This window comes from Belonocnema kinseyi, chromosome 6, assembly GCF_010883055.1.
Source record: "Belonocnema kinseyi isolate 2016_QV_RU_SX_M_011 chromosome 6, B_treatae_v1, whole genome shotgun sequence".
Classification (NCBI taxonomy): Eukaryota; Metazoa; Arthropoda; class Insecta; order Hymenoptera; family Cynipidae; genus Belonocnema; species Belonocnema kinseyi.
Window position 1 is genome coordinate 8,094,958 of NC_046662.1, and position 12,768 is coordinate 8,107,725.

The 12,768-nt window shown below is 23.9% G+C and overlaps 1 protein-coding gene across 2 annotated transcripts in view; it reads right to left on the bottom strand.

The window, feature by feature from the left end:
- Positions 1-12,768, bottom strand: part of LOC117174292 (integrin beta-PS) — a 49,084-nt gene that overhangs the window by 23,449 nt on the left and 12,867 nt on the right. The window contains exons 3-6 of one of the 2 annotated variants that reach the window (XM_033363263.1): positions 12,339-12,536; positions 7,890-8,118; positions 4,376-4,460; positions 344-991 (exon numbers count right to left, since the gene is read on the bottom strand). In XM_033363263.1, coding sequence (XP_033219154.1) covers positions 344-991; positions 4,376-4,460; positions 7,890-8,118; positions 12,339-12,536 — 1,160 coding nt within the window. Of the gene's footprint in view, positions 1-343; positions 992-4,375; positions 4,461-7,889; positions 8,119-12,338; positions 12,571-12,768 lie in introns of both variants that reach the window. The other variant, XM_033363262.1, reaches the window with a different exon arrangement.

Sequence of the window (12,768 nt, forward strand, 5' to 3'; positions counted from 1 at the left end):
TAAGCTTTGTACTTAAACGTAGTTTTCTTTCGGCTCTTGCATTTCTCAAAGTTTGCGACCGATATTTTATGTATAAAAAAAGTTCGAACGTTCAAAAAATGTCGAGGTTCAGAAAAAAGATAAAATAATTTTCAGTGAAGTCTATAAGGTCGGTAATATAGGTATTTAGCTGTGTCACATGCCCTTAAGTGTGATTTTTTTTTTGTTGAAAATAGTAGAAAAATAGTGTGGCCGCTCAGAAAAAGGGTTGAAATATTGTCAAAAATGTAGTGAATCCGAGGCCTGAAATGTAAATAAAAACTAGATTTTTTTGCATAACATATTTATGTATTAATATACTTACTGGGTAGATTGTGAAGCTCTGATTCCATTCTGATCGATTGGCCGGACAATGAGTGACAGTAATATAAGCCGAAAACTCCACTTTGTCCCCCTTTTTCAACTTATCACACTTCGTCGTTTCTATTTCGTTGCCGTTGAGGCACTGAGACATATATTTAATTTTAATAGCATTACTGCTAACTGTATCTTTGATCTCCACCGTACTTCGAATCTGATTGTACTGATTTTTAATCAATTCTACAATATTACTCGAATCATTTGAGAGTTCTCCAGCAGAAGATCCTTCAATGTGTGAGCAGAGTCTCGAATAAGTGCCCATTTCTCCCTCAGTAACTGCCCATATAATATTGATTGCATTTTGCTTGACCTTTTGATTGATTTGCGAGATACTTGGATAATCTTGCAATGATGAGTGAGTATACAGCCCATTGGAATCCAAATGACACATTCCATCATTAGGCTTTACAATTCCACCGAGTTTTCCATCACCGGCATAATGGAAAGTGGCATCTGTTGAAAATACGAGGAGCCTACGAGCTTTGTCACGCCAGCCAATTTCATTTTTGCAAACTACTGCCTGCATTATTGCATCGAAGCCTCCTTCTGGCCCGTCCAGATTTCCAGAAACGGGAGCATTTTGAACGAGGCCCTGTAATTTGGAAATTTTAAACTAAATTTCTTATTCTCAGGGTGACGATTAGACGGACGATTTCAAATTCCCGGATTTTCCCGAACAATTTTTTCCATTTTCCCGGTCAATTAAAAGTTATTTATTCATATTTGCGTCAAAACTCAAACATCTATTTTAATTTATCACGTTCATTCAAAAGATCCGTTAACACAACAGAGCAATACGTTGAAAGATAAATGAATTTCAAAAGAAATATTTTAACTTTACAATAAAAAATATTAATTGTAAAATGATTTGATGAAACAAATCAATCCTTTCTTTGACCGTTGATATTTATTGATTTCAAATTCTTTATGTCTTACGGTCCAATCGTAAATCGAAAAAATAAATATGAGTCAAAAAAACATGTTCTTCGAAACTCAGATATTTATTTAATTGAAGAAACTCCTTTCAAAACTTCCTGACGTTTCAGTACACATGCGTACCTTTTTCAAAGGTTCTTAAACTTAAATTTTGTTTAATATGTGTTGGAAATAAGGCATTAAACAAACACGCATGTGTACTGAAACGTCAGGAAGTTTTGAAAGGAGTTTTTTCAATTAAATAAATATCTGAGTTTCGAAGAACATGTTTATTGGACTCATATTTATTTTTTCGATTTACGATTGGACCGTAAGACATAAAGAATTTGAAATCTACGATTTGAAATAAAAAAATATTAATTTTGTACAAAACATGGAATAGTTCAACTTTCAGTTAAAAAAATTATATACAAAGAAAGGATTTTCAACAAAATAGTTCAGTTTTCAACTTTATCTTTAACTGGAATATTTAAATTTTAAACCAAAAAGATGAATGTTTAATTAAATGATTAATATTTAACTGGAACACTTGAATTTTCAAACAAAAAGATGAATTCTTAAACAGGATTAATTTTCAAATTAAAAGATTAATTTTTTTTACCAAAAATACAGATTTTTAAGAAAACATATTAATTCGTAACGAAATAGTTGAATTTTGAACCAAAAAAACAATAATTTTCAATCGCAAAATGGAATACTAAAATTTGTAGTTGAAAAAATTAATTTTAAATCAAACATAAGAGTTTTCAACTAAAACAATCAACCTTCAACTGAAATAGTTAAATTGTCAAAAGAAACAAAGATTAATTTTTACTACAAAAGATAAATTGTCAAACAAAACATAAATAATTAAATTTAAAGTTAAAAAAATTAATTTGTAATCGAACAGATGAAGTTTTAACTACATCTATGGAGTTATTAATTGTCACAACTTAAATTTTCAGTTAAAAAATTACTTTCAACGACAAAAAACTTTAAATAAAAAAAAAGTTATATTTTCAAACAAAGCGATGAATTTTCAACTAAAACAACCAGGATTCAACTAAAATAGTTGAATTTTCTAAAAACAAAAAATTAACTTTTACTAGAAAAGATAAATTGTTAAACAAAACTTAAGTAATATTAAATGTTAAATAAAAAAATTAATTTTCAATCAAAAAGATGAATTTTCAACTAAAACTATGGAATATTCAATTAGAATGAGTTAAATTTTCAGTTAAAAAAGTTACTTTCCCCAAAAAAACTAAGTTTCAAAAAAAATAGTCACCTTTTCGATAAAGTGATGAATTTTCACCTAAAATTGTAAATTTTAACTGGAATAGTTTAATTTTGAACCAGAAAGAGAAATGTTCAAAAAATGATCAGTGTTTAACTAGAATGGTGGAATTTTTTACCAAATTAATTAATTTTTAACCAAGAAGATTAATCTTCAACTAAAAAAGATCATTTTTCAATCAAAAAAACGAATGATCAACCACAGAGATGAATTTTTGACTAAAATTATGGGTTATTCAACTGGAATAATAATTAAATTTTCAGTTCAAATAAATAATAATTTTCAACAAAAGTCCACAAAATAATTTAATTTTCAGCAAAAAAAATCCTTTTCATTCAAAGAAAAAAGAATTTTTCAAGAAAATAGCTAATATTTTAGCTAAAGACATGAATTTTTGATTGAAATCGTGAAGCCTCAACCACCAAAAATTAATTTAAAAAAAATAGGTTAACTTCCAACCAAATAATTTTATTTTAAACCTAAGAGATGATTTTTGAACTAAAATGATAAATATTTAACTGAAAAACTCGATTTTTTAACCGGAAAGAAGAACTTTTAAACAAGAAGATTAACTTGCAAAGAAAAACATAATTTTCTACAAAAAGTTGATTTTTAACAAAATATTTGGATTTTCACTTTAATAGTTGAATTTTCAATGAAAAAAGACCATTTTTCATCACAATTGTTGAATTTTGAACTAGGCAAGATTAATTTTTTAAAAATGAAATAGTTAAATTTTCAGTTAAAAAAATTAATGTTCAACCCTGTAAATTAATTTTTCACAAAAAAGATGCACTTTTCTCAAATTACATAAATTTTTATACAAAAAGTTAAATTTTTTAATTTAAAATATCAATTTTCAAACAAACAGTTGAATTTTAAACAAAATTACATAATTTTTTTTTTAAGTAGTTACATTTTCAACCAGAGACGAATTTTTAATTAAAATGAATCTTCAACAAAAAAAAAATTAATTTTTAACAAAAAAGTTTGAAATACTACTTCTACTTTAAAAACTGCTTTAAATTCCTTTCTTCTAAATCCGAATTATAGTTCTTTTAAAACATTTCCGTTCCATGCAGAAAATTCCCTGTTCCAAGTGAAAATATATTTTTTACCGAAGTTCCCAATCCAAAAATAAAAAGAGAACTATTTTCTAAAATTCCCTGTTCCCAGCTACGATAAATTAGGAGTCAGCGAAAAAACGTCAAATATCCATTTTTCTTAAATTGAGAAAATTATTGTTTTTTATATGTTTGAAAAAAATGAAAATGAAAATGAAAAAAAAATGAAACTAAATGAACTAAAAAATGGAAAAATGAACTAAAATATTTTATGGATCAAAGTTCGACTTAAAAAAAAAAAACACTTTTTTTAAATTAAAAATTCATCTATTTGAGAACAAGTTTCATCAATACGATTTATCAAACTTAAATCAGAGAAAAAAATTTCACAGAGCAAAAAATTCGAAAGGGTTTTTCTTGTAATGGAAAATAATAAACATTCAATAATAAATTCTGATTTAATTAGAGTAAACTAATGTAATCTGAAAAATTTTTGACTGTGGATGAAGTAGAATTCACTTTTCAAAATTGAATAAAATGATTACAATAATGAAATTTTGAACTTGACTGCGATCAGAAGTAAATTTCCGGTTTTTTTAATGAAATTCCCGATCATTTCCCGATTTCTTGGTCAAGTCGCCACCCTGATTCTTCATCAGGAAAACGTCTCAATACATAATAAGTATATTAAAGCTCTTACCACAAAAAGACTGGTATTTTGTGAAAGGTTCATAATGTGCTTGAAACCATATGGAGCAGCGCACCCTTGACATGGAGCCAGAAGTCTGAAAATAAAGTATTTTAGTTTTATTCAATAGACATAACCTTAAACGGAGACGTAATTTCACGAGAAAAAAAATCAAAAAATATTAGTCTCTAAAGTCCATGAATTTATTTAATAAATCAAATTTTTTATTTTATCTTTTTATACTTAAAATTCAGTAAATACTTTGGTAAAAAAAATATTAAATTCAATTTAAAATATTCAAAATTACTAACTTTTCAATTTAAAATATTGCACTTTCATCAGGATATATTAATTTTTGAACAAATAGTGGAATTTTCTGCAAAAAAAATACGATTTTTTCAAACAAAATACATAAACTCTCAACCAAATAGTTGAATTTTCACCTGCGAAAGATAAATTTTCAAACAAATAGTTGAATTTTGAAAAAAAAATTCAAAGAAAGTAAATAATTTTTTATTCAAATGATGAATCTTCAACTGGAATAGATGAGTTTGTAACAAAACACTTAAATTTTCAACTAAAAAAGATAAACTTTCTACCAAAGATTAATTAGTTGAATTTTCTGTTTAAAAAATTAATATCGAACTTAAATAATTTAAATAATAAATAATAATGTTTGATATTAAAGTTTAACTTTAACAAAGAAGATTAATTTCTACCAAAAAGATAAATTTTGTAAGAAAATACATTAATTTTGAGCTGAATAGCATAAATTTTCAACTAAAAATTCAATAATTACATTTTTAGTTAAAAAACTCAATTTTCAACCAAAGAGATGAATTTTCAACTAAAATTATGGAATATTTATTTAGAATTATTACATTTTTAGCAAAAAAAATCACTTTCAACACAAAAAAACTTTTTTTCAACAAAATAATTACATTTTCAAACAAAGTGATAAATTTTCAACTAAAATGATAAATCTTCAATTAGATTTATAGATTTTTCGTCCAAAAAGATGAAATTTAACTAAAATGTTGAGTCTTTAACAAGAATAATTACATTTTCGACCAAAAAGATTTATTTTTACCAAAACGGACGAATTTTCAACTAAAAGGTTAAATTTTCAACCAAAAATTAAATAAAGTTTTCGTTAAAAAAATTAATATTCCGCCAAATGATGAATTTTTAATAAAATTGATAGAATATTAAATTCGAATAGTACATTTTTAGTTAAAAAAATTAAATTTCAATAAAATAGTTAAAATTTCACATGGAATAGTTAAATTTTCAATGAAAAAAAAAATAATTTTCACCAAAGAAAGCACGAATTTTCAACAAAATATCTCATTTTTCAACCAGAGATGAATTTTAAATTTATAAAAATTAAAACAACACATTTTAAATAAAAAAAAGTTTAACCTTCCAGCCAAATAATTGAATTTTCATTCGATAAAAGATACACTTTAAAAAAAGTAATCTTTTCTGGATGAAAATTCAACTATTTAAATTTTTTTGTTCATTAAAAGTTTAAATAGTTGAATTTTCATCCAGAATATTTCAGTTCTCTTTTCAACACAAAAATATTAAACATAAAGAAAAAGTGAATTTTCTATAAAATATAGTTGAATTTTCAACAAAACAGTGGCATTTTTATCCAAGAAAGATGTTCCTAAGCAGGTAAATATTAAAATCCAAAAGGAAAACTTTTAAAAAAGAGGTTAAATTTTCAACAGAGTTGCATTCTTATTTAATTAAGTAAAATAAAATTCCTTCTAAAACAGATGAATCTAAAAAAAAGAACCTTAAAAAAATATTTACACTTTTATCAAACTTTTTTTAAAAATTGTAATATAATATTTAAAATTGATCGTTTTTAGTCGAAAATTTAAGTATGTGGTTTATAATTCTTGCATTTTGTTGAAAATTCAACAGTTTGTTTGCAATCTGTTCGGTTTTTGATAAAAAATTATAATATTTTTTTGGTCTAAATATCAACTACTAATTTTTTTCAAGGTGTGTCTTTTATCGAATGAAAATTTAATTACTTGGCTGAATTTTTTTTTTATTAATGATTCATCATTTTTGTAAATTTAAAACTCATCTCTGGTTGAAAAATAAGATATTTTGTTGAAAATTGAACTATTTCGTGGCAAATTTACTTTTTGTTTAAAATGTATATTTTGGTGTGGAAAAATGAACTAAAATATTTTCTGGATCAAAGTTCGACTTAAAAAAAAAAACACTTTTTTTAAATTAAAAATTCATCTATTTAAGTACAAGTTTCATCTTTCTTTGTTAAAAATGCAACTATTAGGTTGCAACTATTGCAACTATTAGGAATTCAACTATTTTGTTCAAAATTCATCCTGTTTGGTTAAAAAACTTTTTTTAAATTGAAAATTAAATTTTCTTCGTAGAAACTTATTTTTTAAGAAAATCTGCTTTAAGAGAAATTTAATATTTTTTTTATATAAAAATCCAACTATTAGGTAGAGAATGCAACTATTTTGTTAAAAAGTCATCTGTTTTAGTCGAAATTTCGTTTTTTTTTTTTTAATAAAAATTAAACTTTTTGGTTCCAAATTGTTCTTCTTTGCTTGAGTATTCAACTATTTTATTTGAAAGATTTGGCTGAGTCATTTTGTTAAGTTGAACTATTTTCTAGAAAGTTAATCTTTTTAAATTAAAAATTCAACTACTTGGATAAAATTTAAACTAAATTATTGAAATTAAAAAAAATTTGGTTTGAAGGCTTATGTTTTTTGTTGAATATTTAACTGTTTAGTGCAAAAGCTTTTCTTTTAGTATAAAATTAATTTTTAAACTTAAATTCTCTGAAAATTCTCCTGTTTTTTTGGTAAAAAAAAGCATCAGTTTTGTGGAAAATTAATTTTTTGCTGAAGTCATATTTTTTGTTTAAAAATTCAATTTTCGCAGAGAAAATTCATCTTTTGACTTGAAAGTTCAACTTATAAAATTTTTTATCTCTGTCTTGAGTGAAAAATCTTTATTTCTTGAAAATTCCTTTTTTTGATTTTTAAATTATTTTTTATATATATAAATTTAATCTTTTTTGATTGAAATGTAAAGTATGACACCTTTTTATTGGAAATTAACATTTTTACGTTGAAAACTCAACTACTATGTTAAAAAGTCATCTTTTATAGTAGATAAAAAAAAAACATTTTATTGTTTAAAATAAATTAATAAATTTTGAAACTTTTAAAATATACTGTTTTATTCCGTTCATAAAAGATTCTATATTGAAAGTATTATAGGATTGAAATGCTCGTAAATGAATATTAATATTCAAGGAAAAATCATTGAATTTTGAAAAATAAAGTTCTCAGACACCCTAAAAAATGGCACTTTCATGCATATGTGATTTAGTTTTTTTTTTTAAGGCCGAGTGTGAAATTGCAATAACTCGGTCGCAAAAAAAACTACTTTGTCTCCTAGTTGCACAATACACTATTAATAAATCTGAAATATTGATCATTCAAAGGTAAATATTAATACTTACTGTGATGGTACAATGCTCACGTAAGGCATTACAACTTTGTCAACAAAACTTCCGAAACCTAGTCGAAATTTACTCGTAAGATTACTCATTTCTCTAACAAGCCGATCCCCCAAATCAGAGAGCTTTTTCTTATCATCCTCCATTGATTTACTCAGGTCCATGAGATAGTAAAGATCGACGGGGTAATCCTCAGCTTGAGAAAATGAGAATCGTACTCTCTGAGCTTGATCTAAAACAGGAAATTTCTTCTTTAGCATGAATCGAACAAATAATATTTGTATTGTGCGATTCAATCGAGGGGGAAACAAATCCTAAAAATGCGGTCCAGCCAAGGTGAATTACTCCGGATTAAATCGGATTACCCTAGATTATAGAGTAGTTAAATATTAACTTAATAAATCAATTTTCAACGAAAAAACAATGATTATTTAAACAAAACAGTTCAATTTTCTACCAAAGAAATGAATTTTCAACTAAAAAGGGTAATTTTTTAATTTAAAAATGGAAGCAAACATTTTTATATAAAAAATAGAATTTTTATGAAAAAAGGAATTTTCAATGAAATACATCAATTTTCAACCAAGAATGGTATGTATAACTTTCAGTTCCAAAATTAATTTTCAACTAAAGAGATTAAGTTTCCACTAAAAAAATTAAATTATATTTAATGATGGAATAGTTACTTTAAAAATTTTTTTAAATTAATATTTTATTAAAAAAACTAATTTTAAAAAATAGTTACATTTGCAGCTAGAGATCAATTTTCTACCAAAAACAAGCATTTTTAACCAAAAAGATAATTCTTTTATTCAAAAAGACAACTTTTCAACGAAATACATAAATTTTCAACTAAATAGTTGAGTTTTCAACTAAAAAAAATATTAACCAAACATTTGCGTTTTTAACTAAAAAGGATCAATTCTCAACCAAAAGTGGAATAGATAAACTTTCAGCTCAAAAATAAATTTTCAACTAATAAAGAATTAATTTAAAAAAAAATAGTTCACTTTTCAACCAGAGATGAATTTTTCACATAAACAGATTAAATTACATTTAAAAACGATTATAAAAATTTGATGAAAAAAAAACGATTTTTCGAAAAAATAGTTATATTTGCAGTTAGAGATAAATAGTCTACCAAAAACAAGAATTTTTAACCAAGAAGATAATTATTTTACTTAAATAAACAAATTTTCAACGAAATACATCAATTTCCAAACAAATAGTTGGATTTTCAACTAAAACGGATAAATTTTCAACCAAAAATGGAATAGATAAAATTTCAGTCGAAAAATTAATTTAAAAAAAAAATAGTTGAATTTTCAACCGGAATAGTTTATTATTAAGTTAAAAAATCAATTTTCAAATGAAAAACAATGATTATTTAAAGAAATTAGTTAAATTTTCAACAGGAGATGAATTTTACACTAAAAAATATTAAATTATATATTTTTTAAATAGTTAAATTTGCAGCTAGAGACAAATTTTCTCTTAAAAACACGAATTTTTAACCAAGAAGATAATTTTTTTTACTCAAAAAGAAAAGTTTTCAACGAAATACATAAATTTTCAACTAAATAGTTGTGTTTTAAACTAAAAAAAAAATGTAACCAAACATCTGCGTTTTTAACTAGAAAGGATCAATTTTAAACAAAAAACGGAATAGATAAACTTTCAGTTCAAAAATTAATTTTCAACTAAAATGTTGAATGTTCAACTGGAATGGTTAAATATCAAAATAAAAAATCAATTGTCAACAGTAAAACAATGATTTCTTAAAGAAAATAGTACAACTTTAAACCTAAGAGATGAATCTTTAACTGAAAAGGATAAATTTGTAAATAAAAATGGATGTTGCACTTTTAATTAAAAAATTAATTTTTTCATAAAAAAATCATTTTGAATGCAATAGATAAGTTTGCAGCCAAAGAGATAAATTTTCTACCAAAAACAAGAATTTTTAACCAAAAAGGTAATTCTTTGACTCAAAAAGACAAGTTTTCAACGAAATACATCAATTTTAAACCAAATAGTTGAATTTCAACAAAAAAGGATTAATTTTCAAAAAAATAGTTGAATTTTCAATCTGAATAGTTTATTATTGAATTAAAAAATCAATTTTCAAATGAAAAACAATGATTATTTAAACAAAATAGTTAAAGTTTCCACCAAGAAATGAATTTTCCACCAAAAAAGATTAAATTATACTAAATTTACGATTTAAAAAATTAATATTTTATATAAAAACAAACGAATTAAAAAAAAAATAGTTAAATTTGTATCCAGCGATGAATTTTCTACCAAAAACAAGAATCTGTAACCAAAAAAATCATTCTTTTGCTCAAAAAGACAAGTTTTCAACAAAATACATAAAATTTCAGCTAAATAGTTGAGTTTTCAACTAAAATTTTTTTTTTAACAAATAGTTGAACTTTCTAACAAAAAGAATAAATTTTCAAAAAAATTGTTGGATTTTCAACCGGCATAGTTTATTATTAAGTTAAAAAATCAATTTTCGAATGAAAAACAATGATTATTTAAACAAAATAGTTAAAGTTTCCACCAAAGAGATGAATTTTCCACTAAAAAAGATTAAATTATACTAACTTTACAATTTAAAAAAATTAATATTCTATATAAAAACAAACATATTAAAAAAAAATGTTCAATTTGTAGCTAGAGATAAATTTTCTACCAAAAACAAGAATCTTTAACCAAAAAAATCATTTTTTTTCTCATAAAAAAAAAACAAGTTTTCAACTAAATACATAAAATTGCAACTAAATGGTTGAGTTTTCAACTAAAAAAAATGTTGTAACCAAACAGTTGCGTTTTTAACTAAAAAAGGTCAATTTTAAACCAAAAATGGAATACGTAAACTTTCAGTTCAAAAATTAATTTTCAACAAAAAAAGATTAATTTTCAAAATAATAGTTAAATTATCAACCGGAATAGTTTATTATTAAGTTAGAAAATCAATTTTCAAATAAAAAACAATGATTATTGAAACAAAATAGTTAAATTTTCAACAAAGATGAATTTTCGCCCTAAAAAAGATTAAATTATATTTAAAAAATGGAATAGTTACCTTCACAATTTGAAAAAATTAATATTTTATAAAGACAACGAATTTTGAAAACAATAGTTAAATTTGCAGCTCGAGATAAATTTTCTATCAAAAACAAGAATTTTTAGCCAAGAAGGTAATTCTTTTACTCAAAAAGACCAATTTTCAACGAAATACATCAATTTTTAACCAAATGGTTGAATTTTCAACTAAAAAATTATCAATGGTCAACCAAAAATGGAAAAGATAAACTTTCAGTCAAAAAATTAATTTTCAACATTAAAAGAATTAATTTTCAAGAAACTAGTTAAATTTCCAACCAAATAAATAAATGTTCAACTAAAATGTAGGATTTGCAACTAGAATAGTTAAATTTTTAATTTAAAAAATCAACTTTTTATATAAATAAAAGAATTTTCGATAAATTAGTTAAATTGCAGCTAAGGCGATACAATTCCTTCCAAAAACATATATTTTCAAGAAAATGGTTGAATGTTCAACTAAAAATTATGCATTTTTAATTTAAAAAATGTAATAGTTACAATTTTAGTTTAAAAAATTAATTTTTAACAACAAAAAATCGAATTTTCAACAAAGTAGTTCTATTGTCAAACAAAGAAAGAAACATTTTGAATAAAATACATCAATTTTTAACCAAATATTAAAATTGTCAACTGAAAAACAGAAATTAACTATCAAAAAAGAATAATAGTGAAATTTTCAATTAAAAACATGATATTTCAACCAACAAAAAATTGTTTTCTTAAGAATTGGTTTACTTTTTAACAAAATAGTTTGATTTTTAGCTAAAAAATTGAATTTTCAAAGAAATAGTTCAGTTTTCAACCAGATGAATTTTCAAGCAAAAATCTAAATTTTTGAGAACAACAAAAAACATCATTTTTACCAAATAAATGAGTTTTTAACTAAGAAAAGCAACTTTTCACCAAAAATGAACTAGTTCAATTTTCGGTTTAAAAAATGAGTTACTAACCATGCCATTTTCAACTTGGAAAACTACATTTTTAATCAAGTAATTCAACCTTCAATGAAGTAATTGAATTTTCAACTAAAAAATATCGATTGTCAATTGAAAATGAAAGTTCATTTTTCAGTTTAAAAAAATGAATTTTTCAACAAAAATAGTTTAATTTTCAATCTAAAAATACGACTTTTCAACAAAACAGTTGAAATTTTGAACGAAAATCATCAATTTTGAATCATAAACGGAAAAGTTAAATTTCCATTTAATACAATTAATTCTCAACAACAAAAAAACGGGAAATTTTCAACAAAATAGTTGAAAAGTATTTGGATTACCTATTTAAATGACCAGACTCGTTTTCCCCTCGGATTAAATAAATATAATATGATTGACTTACTTATTTTCACTTTTACATTGACTTCCTGAGGTGCTATTTGAACAGCTTCATGCTTTTCATCACCTGTATGATCGGCGGACATCGTACTTTGAGACAAAGTAGATGCAGACTGAATTGTGGAGCTTAAATTTCGGTTTTGCACTATACTGAAGATATTCATTGGATAAAAAAGATCTTCTTTAGGACATTCACCTGGACCTGGTACATAGAAGCACCGTTTTTCATTCCGAAACTGGAAAATGTACGACAACTTGTGACAACTATAGGTAAGAATAACTTTTAAAGAAGAAGATTACCTTGCAAAGAAAAAGATAATGTTCTAGCAAAAAACAATGTAACAAAATTTTTTATTATTATTCAGAAATATTTCTTTTTTTAAATACTACTTCTACTCTAAAATTGCTTGAAGTAGTTTCTTCATCCAAGATTT